The sequence below is a fragment of the Ctenocephalides felis genome, unplaced genomic scaffold, assembly GCF_003426905.1.
Source record: "Ctenocephalides felis isolate EL2017-DRISC unplaced genomic scaffold, ASM342690v1 CF-g0.4_SCAFFOLD_01170, whole genome shotgun sequence".
In the NCBI taxonomy this organism is placed as follows: Eukaryota; Metazoa; Arthropoda; class Insecta; order Siphonaptera; family Pulicidae; genus Ctenocephalides; species Ctenocephalides felis.
Window position 1 is genome coordinate 39456595 of NW_020537324.1, and position 15542 is coordinate 39472136.

The 15542-nt window shown below is 30.2% G+C and overlaps 1 protein-coding gene across 1 annotated transcript in view; it reads left to right on the forward strand.

Moving 5' to 3' along the window:
- The first annotated feature begins 5966 nt into the window (after positions 1-5966).
- LOC113367215 (histone acetyltransferase KAT2A-like) overlaps positions 5967-15542 on the forward strand; it is a 100347-nt gene continuing 90771 nt past the window's right edge. The window contains exons 1-4 of the mRNA XM_026608845.1: positions 5967-6308; positions 6400-6508; positions 6577-6722; positions 8536-8651. Of these exons, the coding sequence (XP_026464630.1) occupies positions 6084-6308; positions 6400-6508; positions 6577-6722; positions 8536-8651 (596 nt within the window). The 5' untranslated portion in view covers positions 5967-6083. The remainder of the gene's footprint in view (positions 6309-6399; positions 6509-6576; positions 6723-8535; positions 8652-15542) is intronic.

Sequence of the window (15542 nt, forward strand, 5' to 3'; positions counted from 1 at the left end):
TAATGCCCCAATAGATCCACCACCTAAACAAGTAGCTCACAAGCCACCTCCAATATTTGTCCATGGTGTAGGTGATATTACCCCTCTTACAAACCTTCTGAATGAGCATGCTAAAGATGTTTATCAATTAAAAATTGTAGGTAATCTTCAGGTACGTGTCCAATTATCTGAGCCAAAAATCTATAATAAAATATTAAAACTACTAAAGGATAGAGGAACCTCATTTCATTCTTTCCAATACAAATCTAAGCGTACATTTAAAACTGTTATAAGGAATCTACACCACAGTACTAATTTAAAAGATTTAACAGAAGAAATCAACTCCTACGGGCATAAAGTTATTAACTTATTCAACATAAAGCATCGACTAACAAAAGCCCCTCTTCATCTGTTCTTACTTGAAATTGAACAGAGTTCAAATAACTCAGATATTTATAAAATTGAATTCCTAAATAGAACTAAAGTAAAGATAGAACCTAAAAGACCTACAAAAGATGTAGTGCAATGCTCAAAATGTCAACTATTTGGACATACAAAATCTTATTGTAATCATAAACCCCGATGTATTAAATGCGCTGGTAAACACCTTTCTAATGTTTGCTTATGGAAAGATCCTATTAATGAAAATGTCAAATGCGCGAATTGCGGCGAAAAACATCCAGCAAATTATAAAGGTTGCAGAGTCTATAAGGAAATAATATCTCGCAAATTTCCGCCTTTAAGGCCCAGAATCTTACCTTCTTCTAACTTAATATATAACAATCGGATTCAACCAAACCTATCATTTGCCCAGGCAACTAGATCAGAGAATACACAGCAGGTTACTAATCCAGAATTAATTTCTCAGCCCAGAATCCAAAATAATGATATATCTGAATTAAAACAAATGGTAAAATCATTAGTCGACCAAATGAGTGTAATGCTTAACTTATTAACATCCCTGGTTACTAAGTTTAATCCATGAATCATTTCATTCGAATTGCTGTCTGGAACTCAAATGGATTGAGTAATCATACTCAAGAAATTATACATTTTCTTAATCTTCAAAAAATAGATATTCTACTAGTCTCAGAAACCCACTTCACGTCGATGAGTTTTTTCAAGGTTCCAAATTACAACCTATACACAACTAATCATCCTGATGGAACAGCCCACGGCGGTAGTGCTGTGCTTATAAAATCAACAATTAAACACTATATGGCTCAGTCTTATGCGGAACATTTTTTACAAGCAACTAATGTAGTGATTGAAACTTCAATTGGAGCTTTATCTGTAAGTGCATTATACTGTCCACCAAGACATAACATTTCTCATGAAAAATTTAGTGAATTCTTTACATCTTTGGGACCAATATTTTTAGCTGGAGGAGATTATAACGCTAAACATTGTTCATGGGGTTCGAGATTAAGCAATCCAAGAGGTAAGCAACTTTATAAATCCATGGTTAACTGCAGACTTAAACACTTATCAACAGGTGAACCAACTTATTGGCCTGGAGACACTTCTAAAATTCCAGACCTTCTAGACTTCTGTATATTCAAGGGTATATTAGATGAACAATTAAAAGCTGAATCAAGTCTTGACTTATCTTCTGACCACACTCCAATTATTGTTACATTTAGCTCAAAGTTCAAATTGCAATCTAAAAGTCCATCATTAACAAATAAAAAAACTAATTGGGAATTATTTTCTAAATATATTGATGACAATTTATGCTGCAAAGTACCTCTAAAAAGTACAGATGATATCGATAATGCAATAGGTATTCTCAATAAAAATATTACTGATGCGGCTCGCTATTCTACACCCACAAATGATATTGTTGAGCGATTTTTCTGTCCACTCGAAGCTAAAAGACTCGAAGAAAAATATGAAAAGACCAACCTCCACGGTATCTCCAATTAGAAATGATGATGGTTCTTGGTCTAGATCAGCAGAAGACAAGGTTATTACCTTTGCAAATCACCTTGAAAAGGTCTTCACTCCTCATCCTTGTATTGTACCTAACGATCAATTTACCACAGATTACTTGAATGACGGTAATTTCACAGACGAACCCATTCCAAAAATTAAGTATTCTGAAGTGCTCTACGAGATTAGTAACACTAAATTGGGAAAAACTCCTGGTAATGATGCGATTACATTTGGTCTAATAAAACACCTTCCTGATAAAGGTAAGAGATTTTTAACTATATTATTTAATGCCATATTACGGCTGAAGTATTTTCCTTCATCGTGGAAATTGGCGAAAATAATCTTAATTCTCAAGCCTGGAAAAAATCCTACTGATGCAGTTTCCTACCGGCCCATTAGTCTTCTGTCTTGCCTCTCAAAAATTTTTGAAAAAGTTATTCACAAAAGAATCATAAACATTTTAGAAGATAAAAATGTTATGCCAAAACATCAATTTGGGTTCATTAGACAACACTCAACAGTAGAACAAATACATAGAGTTGTGGATTCCATTTATAAAGCCATTCACTTAAAAAAATATTGTTCAGCCCTTTTTCTTGACATCAGTCAGGCGTTTGATAAAGTTTGGCATAACGGCTTGTTGTACAAATTAAAGAAGAATTTACCATACAACTATTATCTCCTCCTAAAATCATATCTGTGTGATAGAAGGTTCTTTGTCAGTTTTAATGATGCTTCATCTAATGTTAAAAATATTTCTTCCGGAGTTCCCCAAGGTAGTGTTCTGGGCTGCTGCTTTACATTATATATACTGCTGATCATAGCTGGGCACCGTTAATCAAATAGTTAACTTCGTTAATCGTTAATCCGCTACAAAAAAAGTTAACTTCGTTAAACGTTAAAGCGTTACATTTCGAAAGAATTAACGCAAGTTAACGTTAATCGTTAATCCGTTAATATGTGTAAAATTACATTTTTATATCGTTGCGTTAGTGAACTTAAAAAACTTATTAGTTTAGGTTCTGGAAGTTAACAGGAATAAAACAAAATACTTGTATAATTCAAATGTGTAATTTAACCCCTCGCGCGTTTTATGCACACTTCCGTGTGTATAAGGAAAATGGCACAATTATCACATACCATGATAACGCTATTGGTCAACTTTCCGTTTTTATGATTGCATATTGCTTTTACAAGAATTTTTTTCTAAATAAAGGGAAAGAGTTTTTTTAACTTCCCGTAGGGCAAGTTATAGTAATCGCAAAAAAATCGAAAATGAAAATTTTTGCATTTCTCGACGTTTCAAAGGTTTCTGAATATTTTGGCATACCTTAGAAAAAATGGATGTATGTGTGTGTGTGTATGTATGTGTATTCGGATACAAATTTTCGTCGACGATTTCGGGAACACGGATCAACCGATTTGAATAATTCAAAAAACATTCGATTCGTATTGATAAGAAGACGTGCTGATTAGTTTTTGGCAAAGGCAGGTCTAGCCGTTCCGAAGATTTGGGGCAAAATTGAGCCAAAAACGGTAACTCAGTTTTTAAGAGAACGGAGCGTCCGATTTTAATAATTCAAAAAACATTTTACTTGTATTGACAATTATGAAGAACTGATCAATTTTTCATGAAGGCAGGTCTAGCGGTTTCGGAGATCTAATGAAAAAAGTAAAAAAAAATGCCATTTGGCGGTCAAAATGATCATTAGACATATGCACATCAAATTATCAGATATTTTATAGAGATTTTAACAATAAGTATAAATTTTATTTACATTCCTATGGGTTCCGTACCAATGTTTATCCTTTAGACAGCGACGCGGCGCTTACGCGCTTTATATTTTGTCTCTATGCAGTCCTAAAGCAGTAAAATTGCTTTGAAAAAAAGTTCAGATCTTCCAAAATATGTCAAAATAAAGAAAACATTTTTTTTTTCAAAAAAAATTAATTTTTTGTCCAATAGTTTATAGTTTCTGCATTCCTCTCTACTGCTGTCATACGTTTCCAGCCACATTAACCGAAACTTTGGGTGAAATGCCGCGGCAAGTTGGCACTGTTCATCATTCAGGAGTAGTCCAAATCTTTTCTCTATGCCGTTTAATAAGGCATTGGCTAAAGCTGTGCCGTGCGGTAAATAGTAGGCATTGGATTAACGATTAACGGACTTCTCGCATTTTAACGGAAGTTAACGTGTCCGTTAACATTTTTAAAAGTTAACTTAAAAGTTAATCCGTTAATCAAAATGTTAACTTCGTTAATTAACGATTAACGGATTAACGAGTTAATGCCCAGCTATGCTGCTGATATACCTACAAATGCAGAAACCATGATTGCTACCTTTGCAGATGATACGGGAATTCTAGCTCAACATGACAACCAATTGCTTGCCTCGGAAATTCTACAAAAACATGTAGATGAAGTAGAAAAGTGGATGAAACTATGGAGAATAAAAGTGAATAACTCTAAATCAGTTCATGTTACTTTTACCTTAAGACAAGGTTCATGCCCTCCTGTTAGATTGAATGGTGATTTAGTTCCTGTATCCAATGTTGTTAAATATCTGGGATTACATTTAGATAGAAGATTAACCTGGCATGAACACATTCTTAAGAAGCGTCAGCAGCTTGAATTAACACGTAGGCAACTTAATTGGTTAATGGGCTGGAAATCACAAGTCACAATAGAAAATAAACTACTAATCTACAAAACAATAATTAAACCAATATGGTCCTACGGCCTACAACTATGGGGTGCGGCCAGTAAATCGAATATAACTATTCTACAAAGGTTCCAAAACAAAATTTTGAAAGAAATCGTGAACGCTCCAAAATACGTCCCAAATTGGTTGATTATCAAGATCTCAGAATCCAAACTATTGAAGAAGAAATCAATCTATACTGCGCCAGATATAAAGCTCGTCTAAGTCGTCATCCAAACGTATTAGCATCAAATCTGCTCAAGCCTTTACCACCAAAGCGTCTGAAGAAAAGAATCTGCAATGATTTACTACAAAACATAACTTAACATCTATGAAGGCGCTATCACAGGATAGCGATCCTTCTCACGCCGTCAATTAATATATAACTGTAACAAATGTAGCTGAATGTACTTTGTATAGCTTGCTATGAATAATAAATAAATAAAAAAAAAAAAAATTAATGGCGCAAAATTTGAAATGAAAATTAATGAATTTAATTAATCAATCCTATTATGTTTTGTAATGAGACAATAATAACAAAAATATACTAGATAATATTATAGTTTAATAAATATACAATCAAATCGAAATATAAATCAACAAATACACTGCAATACACCGGTTTATATATAATAGATACCACATCTAATCTACTGGAATAACTTCTACACTTTTTTCTACTTATTAATATAAATATTCAGTGAAATTTAGTGAATAATGCATTATAGTGTTAGTTCATTACATCGTCTGTCATTCTTAACTCTCATTAACTAATAATTATCCCGTGCAAAATTTGACATTCTTAAGCAATTCATTTTTTCCCAAGTATATTCAGATCCGCGTGAAGTGGTAATCCAATTTTAAACAGCTGGAACAGCTTTCTATTTGTGTATTATGTCTTTCTTGTAGAAGCGTATATTTGATTTCTTACACAATTTCCTAGAACTGATCTCTTTCCTTAAAGTGTATTATGATTAGACTAATATGTCAATGCACTACGTAGTAATGTAGTAATTATGTCCTCCATATAAGTTTGAAGCTGTTCTATTCATATTGTCAAAGGGCTATGCATTTGAGAGCAATTCCTGATGAAATCTTTATTAACAAATATACAAACACAAACGAAGAAGAATCGCCATTTTGTAAACTTATACAAAAATAACACTGACGTTTCTTAGTAACCAACATAAAACATTTGAAAATACTTTTTCATCGGCTCACTAGCGCCAAATCTGCGACTACAAATGGACCCCTAAGTATTCCTTCTGAATGAGGATTTTGTTCTAAGTGAAAAGGCCCTGGGTTCTATGGTGTATAACTAATAAACACCGGCTTAGCTTGACAGTTCGATCATTCGTGGTTTTTTGTTTTTGTTTATTGGATTGTAACATGTATTAAATATATAAGAATTCAAGAAACTGTATTTTTTTCTCTCATTGACTTGGTCCAATAAATACTCATTGTAAAAATGTCACAAGCTCAAAAAGCTGAAGACTGTTTTGAAAAAAGTGAAGTAAACACTTCGAATGTGAAGGAGGAAAATCCAGAACAAAATAATGATAATAATTTAAGGGTGATGAATAAAGAACAGCTGGATAACCATATACAAAGTATAAATGCAAAAAAGAGAAATTTATGCAACTTACCATATGAAAAAAAGTTACTGAAATTGGCATTGTATTCAAGATGCAGAGTAAGCAGAAAACAATAATTTATTTAATTTTAAATTAATTCGTTTTCTTAATGATAGCACCAAAATTAGTAATATTATGTATTCAATACAGATAGACCAATGCATATGCACAGGATGGAAATGGCTCAAGGATTATAAGCGAAATCCTAATGGATTACCTAGTAATACAGATTTATGCAGAACATGCATGCACTCTCTAGGTGAATATCCTTATAGCATTTTTAGATTTTAATCTTTTATTTGTGTTTTAAATATTCCGTTTTTGCAGAAAGTCATAATTCTCATTTGAATGGAGTTGCGGAAGAGACATTAAATGATTTATTGAAAGCTACTGTAGATATTGAAAATATGTTTGCTTCGTTAACTAGAGAACAGGATGAAGACACTAAAAAAGTTTATTGCTACTTATTTAAGGTATTTATAAACAATTCAATATCAACTTTATTCTATATCACAAACTGTTTTAGTTTTTAGTTTGTATGTTTTTTTATAAATTGATTTGTTTCAATATTTTCAAGTCCATATTCTTATATATCTCATCTAATATTTGTACTTTATTAAAATTTTTCTCCCAATTTTATCATGAATATGATCTACTCTTAATAAACACTTACTTCTGATTGCATTCTGGTAACATTTTACTATGCAGATGTTAATGCAAAATGGACCTTCACTGCCCTGAAAAATTAAAAAAAGCAAGTTCTCACATTGTTGGGATATTATCAGCTTTTAAATGCAACCTAGAGCTTTGATGAAATTATGACCATTTTTGGTTATTGTAGTCATCTTTTATTAATTTTTTACATTTAAACATCACAATCATATGTTTTGACAAATGCATGTTAACATGATTTTATACAATTGTGGTACATTCATAGCTAATAAACCATAAAAATATATAAACTATTATAATTTGACTTTCCTGACCTCTCAGTGATCCCTGACTGATGAGACATTCAGTTCTAGCTGCAAATTCATTCACTATCACTAATGAAACCTTCTATTCTAACCATTAATTGTCACAATCTCTTATTGACAATACAATGGTTTTACCTTACATTTGATGTCTTTTCTATTTTATCTCTCATGGCACCCATGATGCTTTCCTTTATGATCAGCATAGACTGACTCCCAATTTTCATTTTTCTTTCCTTCTATCCAAAGCTATTCATTGACAACTTCTCAACGCCCTTTTACTCTTCATACTGTTTCTCATTGTACTCATAATCAACGCATTCTTCACTAATGTCTTCTCTAATACACTCATCTTCAAATGTAGCTTTGAATAACATTTTTCGAAAATAATTGCCTTAAATACACTTGCACATTTCATCATGCATTTCCTTTCAATGCACACTTCTCAGATGCATTCTTTGTCAAAGCGTTTTTGACATCGTCATTCTCAGTAAAAGTTACTGTCTCGGCTCATTCCTCAACCATATTTTATCTTTATCTTTACACTTTTTTTCCAATTTAATATGTTCAATACTAGCGGTTTCGTCTTATTGTTCCTTATGGATGAATTCTTCTGTTTCTCTCTGTGAGTGTTTTTGTTCCCATTCGACTTCCTGCAACGCATTATTCATTCCTGCATTTGTCTTCATTCCCTTGTCTCTTACTTCTTTTGTATCTTTCTTTTCCTTTCTGTTATTATTTTCGTCTGCATTATTTTGTTTTACATCATTATCATCTGATACTTAATCCACTTGCTGACTATTACTATCTTCAATAGCCTTTGCAAGTCGATTGGCAATTATTGGTCTAATTTTTTTTTTCATCTTCTTTTGCTTCGAAACTTTCTGTAATTGCACTCGCGCACCATAACCCACACTATTATAAGTTTTCCTATGCATTGTCTCTCATATTTGTGCTTTAGGATACTCCATACATATTTCACTGATTATGCTTTTAACTCATCATATGGCATTTTCAAATTATCTGGTGCGAGGTGTTACATTTTATACATTTCAATGGAATGGGGTTTTACAGTGTTCAACATAAGCTTCAAAATGAGTACTGTTAAGGGTTTCTTGCGTGTAAAATAAGTGAGCTATCATGCAAATTAAAAGGCGCATATAATGTCTTTTTGAAATGGTTGCATGAGTGACATTTCCATCAAAATTAAAATTATTTGCATTCCATCTAGAATTAACTTGGCTTATTTAAATAAATGAATTTAAAAATCCTGAATGTTGTTCTAATTTTCATGGTTTTAATTTAATTATAGTATATACGTGCCTATACATCAACAATGAGCAAACCTACGATAGACCCACCAATATCTAGTCCGCCATTTGAGAATCCGACAATTGAGAAAGCAGTAGAAAATTTTTTACTTATGAAGTAAGTATGTTATACTGATTATGTATATATATATATATATATATATATATATATATATATATATATATATATCTTATATATAAAATTCTTCTGTAACAATGTAAGTTTCATTAATCCTCCTAAACTATAATTCGGATTTTCATGAATCTTCCTGAAGTTTGTTCGGGAAACTTTCTAGAATGTTTTGATTCACAGAAATATAGTTAGATTGTAGAAATAAATGGAAAAAATACAAAAAACCGCTTATCATTGTTTAATCATGCCTTTAAAATATTTAAGGCATGGTTTGACATTAAAAATAAATGACAGCTGACATTTGCCAAACATTTCTATTCACTTATAGGCAATATTAAAATATAATAAATTCATGATTATAAATAAGGAAAATGTAATGTCTACATTATTATTGCCGAAAAGCAGCTGAGATGTGCCAAAAATTAAATTAATATAAGATGCAAATAATATAATGCCGCGTCTCCACTGTACGAATCCGTGCGGCGAATCTGTTCGCAAAGTGCGCAGACAGAAATTTTGCAAGCAAAAACAAACCACGCGCATGTCAAAAACAGCATTCGCCGTGCGCGTTCGTGCAGTGGAGACGGGCCATAACATGTGTTTGACAGTCTGCGCATGGGACTGACGCGCACGGCGAATCGTGTTCTCAACTGCGCGTGGTTTGCTTTTGCTTTCAATAATTTTGTTTGCGCACTTTGCGAACAGATTCGCCGTACGAATTCGTGCAAAGCAGACGAGCCATAAGTGATTGCGCTCAAAAATATTCAATTTGCAGTCGTTTTGCCTTACTATACTAAGTCACAATACAAAAGAATTACTTATTCAAAAAATTATTTAGAAGTTTCATTGTGTCAAAAATTCATATGGTTGGCATTTTGTACGGAATATTTACTCAATGGGTCTGAACTTTTTTTTACTGTTTTCCAATTCGTTTGGAATTTTGGAATTAGGCTCATCTTTATCTCAAGTTCAAAAGTGAAAACAATTTTGACTCCTTTGCACTACCCGGGGGGATGCCATTTCTTTTCAGTGGTGTAATAACGTTGGGTGTAGATAAAACAACTAATTATACGAGAAAAATGTTTAATAATGTTTTTCAAAAAAGCAAATACTTTTCAAGTTACTGGCTACTGAAAATTTGTTTCTTTTTTGCGTTTTTCATCGTTTTTTGCTAATAGCTTCAAAAATATACATTTTAACGAAAATCATGTGATGAACAAAATTATATCAATAAGAATCCTAATAAATCGCTATTTTACAGTGAATAATATTAAGTTAATTATGAAAATGGATTTTTATAGTTCTCCAAATAAGCTTTAAAAGAAGTACTTCTGCGTGTAAAATGAGTGAGCTATCATGCTATTAAAAGACGCATACAATGTTTTTTTTTCATTTAAATCAAATAGTTTATGAGTGCCATTTCCACCAAAATTAAAAATAATCGTTTTCCATCTAGAATTAACTTGGTTTGAGATATCTTGATGGATTCTAGAAAATACCATAACATTAGTACAAACGATTATCAAAAAACTCATGATTTCATAAAAAAATCCATTAAAAAAAAACAATTTCTCATTATAATATCTCTGAAAAAATACGTATAAAAGTATATATATATAAAAATTCAAGGTATTTTTTAGACTAATTATTGCTTTTTATTATTTTTTTGTTACACAAATATTGAGAGAGTTATGATTGTTTAAAGAGTGCGCGGCTGTCCAACCGGAGTGTCTTTCGACCCCTTTGACCCTTCGCCGTTTCAAAATAAGAGAAGTTACGGTAAAATTTATGATAGAGAAAGTTATAGCTCATTTAATCACCTTTAAAATAGTATATTACAAGTTATGATAAAATTAGAATTAAAAGAGCTGGGCAAACGCTTTTTTCCTCTCCATTTATTGCAATAATTTTGTTGATAGTAGGTTGAATAGAGCATATGTGAACAAAATTTGACAAATTAATTCACTTCAAATATGAACTTAAGTAATAATGTATATTGAATTATTAGTGTGAAAAATGCAATTTAGATATTAAAATACTAAAAGCCAGTTAAAATATGGTACGAAATTATAAAATTTGTAGGCAACATTATTGAAGCAATTATTTTGGGTAGAAAAATCCGAAGTGATATTGTACCTTGACCGCATGCTATATATTAATTCTTTCTGAATTTGTTACACTTTTTAAAAGATTTCAATTTTCAACACGTGTATCTATGCTATGACAATAAATACATGGTGATAAATTTGGAAAATCAATGTTTTAGCCGTGAATAAACAAAAAATCGTTCATTTAAACATCCACATCTACAGGAATGTCTAAAAATATTGTATAACCCTTAAATTCAATAAAATAAATTGAGCTATTGGAAATAAATTTGTTCTATAAATCGCAGTGTATAATTTTTAATATATAATTTTATTGAACATATTTTAATATTTGTTAAAGAGATAATTGTTAACTGTGGGAATTGAGAATAATCTTTTTATTTGAAACAGTACTACATTTAACATCACTCATATATTGGTGTAAATAGTAACTCGAAAAACAATAATGATTATTTTTAACTGAACGGTATAAATATTAGTATAGAATATTAAAAAAACGTAGAGGTGGGTACAGGACAGCGTCTGTCGGGTCATCTAGTATATATATATATATATATATATATATATATATATATATATATATATATTGAAGAGATATTAATTATTGGTTCTTTTCTTGATATATAAAAACAAACACTCTTTAAGATTTGATTGATTTTATTTTAAATTGTAACTTACATTATTGGGTGTTAATATTTTTAATCTGTCCTTGTTGGCGGTTCAAACATAACTAACTCCCGCTCAATAATAATCAGTTTTTATCTGATTCGACCCTTATTGTCGGATAAGGGTCGATTTATAAAAGTTTTATATAAATGGTATTAACTAGGGAATGCAATACCGATGGAAAATTTCAATACCGGTATTTCGGTAATTTTTCATTTTAAAACCGGAATACCGGTAAATTACCGGTATTTTTATTATCTTAAACAAACGTAAACAAAATTGAAAGTTACTAGTACAAATATAAAAAAATGTATGTATATATATATATATATATATATATATATATATTCAACTAAACAATAAAATAAAACAATAAGTTTATTTTTTTAAATAATAATTTAACAAAATTATATCCAATATAAATGGATAATTAATTCATTATTACTATCGAGTATATTGAGAACTTTTCACCAAAAACAAACTTATGAGTAAGAAAGACCAAAAACTCATAAAGATCATATTACATTATTATAATAAACTGTATTGTCTGTATCCGATATGTTAAATTAGCATAATCTCCAATATTTTAAAAAAATAATTTTTCTACACTAATTTAAGATAGTGTCGAGATAAATAATAAGTTACTATAATTGTTGAGTATTGTTATTTAAAACAATGTGATGCTTCTATAGTATTTTCAAACTTCGAAACGTTGTCGAAAAATATTTTATAATTGTAATAAGAAGCAAAAATATTTAGTAATTATCATAATTATTATGTATAAAGTTAAAAAAAGTTACGCAGGGGTAATCTGTATGATATAAAATATTTTAGCGCTAATGTCACTCAAAAAACCGTTACATTTTTACATAAGATCAAACAAACATCATTATATATCAGTCCAATTCTATTTATTGTAACACGATATGAAGTCCTTAGTAAAGCAATAAATATTCAGTTTAATGACGAGTTGAGATAATATTTGACATTTGTTTATCCTATAGAATTACTTGAAGATATAGCTGTTCATGCGATTATGGAATTTAAAGATAAATTTGTTCCGAGAAATTTAAACTTTAGTACATTATGTATGAAATAGCGCTTATGTAAAAATACCGAAAATACCGGTATTTTTGGGGTAAATACCAGTAAAAATACCGCCGAAAAATTGGACAGTTTACCGGTAAACCGGTATTGAATTCCCTAGTACCAACATACAAGATTAAATTACAAACATATTTTAATGAAAATGTGTTAAACATAAAATATTATAATAAATACATAATAGTACTTAACACCTCCCTTGCAAGAATTATACAAAGAAATTATTATACAAAGAAAAATTAATTTTACCACTTTAAAATACAAAATATTTATTAAAATATTAAAATATTATAAACATTTACAATAATATCAAAGATTTATATATGAAAAATTTTATTAAATTATTTATGAAATTTAAACTTAGCATTACTATTTACACTTATTATATGATTATTATTATTGATGCACATATCCTATGATTGCTTCATTTATTATATTTTCTGACTGTTTGATAAAGATTGCGAAAATCAGGGGTCTTTTAATCATTTTCTGTGAATTTTTTTAGTTTATTATTATGGACTTGTACGGGCTTATTATGAACTAAAATTGTACTATTAATATTACCGGATTTTAAAATTTTAAAAGGCCTTTTCCATAATGGTAGAAGATTTTTACATCTCCGCGGATATGGAGTTTCATCTCTTAGAAGAACAAAATCATCAACTTCGAAAGTTTGTAGATTTATATTTTGATCACAATGTGATTTAGTTTGTTCCTTACTATGTATTAAATTTTCACGAGCAAGTTTGTTAGCATGTATCAATCTGGATTTCAATTCATGAACATAAGTGTCGTAATTATATTGATAATAATTGTTGAATTTTGTTAAAGACAAAGGTAACTCTATTTTTCTACCAAATAACAATTCGAAAGGCGTGTAGTTGGTTGCGTCATGAATAGTGGTGTTATGAGTGAAAACGGCATACTTAATGCATCTATCCCAATCGGTTTGAGTTTTATTAATATATGTTCTTAAATTTTGTACATAATGCATATGTATCCTTTCGCATGAGCCATTTGACTCTGGTCTATATGGAGAAGTTATTATTTTTTTTTATTTTTAATAATTTGCAAACATCTTTAAATAAGTTGCTGGTGAACGTAGTTCCCTGATCGGATAATATTTCTTTCGGAAGACCGAACTTTAATACAATTTCATATACAACTGCGTCAGCAACCGTTGCGCCGCTCTCTTGGTTAGGAATGGGTATTGCGCCCGCAATCGGCCCCACCCTGGTATTTAAATAATTTATACGCCATTTTATAGGTCTATTTGATAAAAACTGATATACCAATTTTCAACTTTGTACCTCATCTTATGGCCGAGATATCATTGAAAATATATCAAAATGGCTCATTCTTTCAAACTCACTTTTTCGCGTAACCATAAAAGATATCGAAAAAATTCTACTCACGTTGACTGAGACCACATTATGTAGAACAATCGATTCCAAAAAATCGTTTATTATTAGCTGAAAAAGACAAAATAATTTTTCAATTGATGTTTTCGGGTAGTGCGTTGGACCACTTTCTAATTAGAGTTATTCAAAAGCCTAATGTTTTTTCTTTTAGTACTGCCAATATTGTCCAAATCAATTTGGTGGAACACATTGGAAAATTGAAAAAATCAGAGCCAGTACACCCGCGCGTAACGCTAATAGTCCTGCAATTACATAGAGTTGGTTCAAGCGCAACGCAGTGCGCGATGCGCCCGAAACGAGTCTTCGGAAATTCTGAATGCGAAAATATTTATTTTATAGTTATATATATATATATATATATATATATATATATATAGAATAATGATATAATGAAACAGGATTTCATGGTCTTCATGTTTTAATTGATACTTCTTTTCTTTTAATTTGTTTACTACGATTAAGAATATTTCATTTTAACAAACGAACCCAAGAATTTTTTTTGAACGATAGTTGTAACATTGTGATAATAAAGCCCTTATTGTGACCAATCTTCATCGGTACTACAATACTAAAAAGAATATGACAATTAGCTATCTGATTTTTTGCGCTTTTATTATTTAAAGTTTTTATAAAATATTCGTCATTTAATGTAGAAGCTATTTATATAGTACTTCAGTAATTTACAAAAAATATTACTGAAAGTATTCTAATAATTATTATTTTCATAATATAAAATGTATTAATTAAATTATTTCGTAAATTATGTTATTTATATAATATTTGTATTTTTTGTGTGGTTTATGCGAAAGCTTGTGTTTTTTTAACTAATTTTGTATTAGCTAATTCGCATCTACTTATTATATAGTGACAATTTAAATGCATTGTAGTTGTTCAAAAATCGCAATCGACAATTTTGCACATCTTCACGTTTCGAAGATTTCTGAACATTCTGAGATACATTAGAAAAAATGGATTTGTGTGTTTGTGTATTTGTGCTATATTTCGTGTATGAATGTGATAACATTTTTCGTCCACAATTTCTTGAGTAATTCAAAGAACATTCGATTCCTACTGATGGGGAGACGTATTGATTAGTTTTTAACAAAGGCAGGTCGGAGATACGGAGCAAAGATACAAACCGAGTTTTTAAGGGAACGAAAAATCCGATTTAAATGATTCAAAAAAGCTTTTACTTTTTTGGACGACAAGATCGTTTTTCAAAAAAAAAAACAAAAAAATTAATATTTTTTTAATTTTCAATTTTTTTTTAATATCGAAAATTCGAATCGTATAAATAGTTTTAACTTTGCCATTCAGTTTATGCAATTCTTAGAAATAATTTTCAGGCACATTTAAACGTCATCGTCCAATTTATAAACACTTTTATTTTGTCTATAAATTCGAATGTAAAAGTTATAGTATTTATAATAATATATTTGAAAGCATTCAATATTTTTCGAATATTTCATTACAGTACGGGAAGTTCCAGCAATTTGCACGATACACCACTAGTTTTAGTGATTTAATTAATGTAGTAAAACCAATAATGTCTAAAAAATTTCAAACTCCGTGAGTTT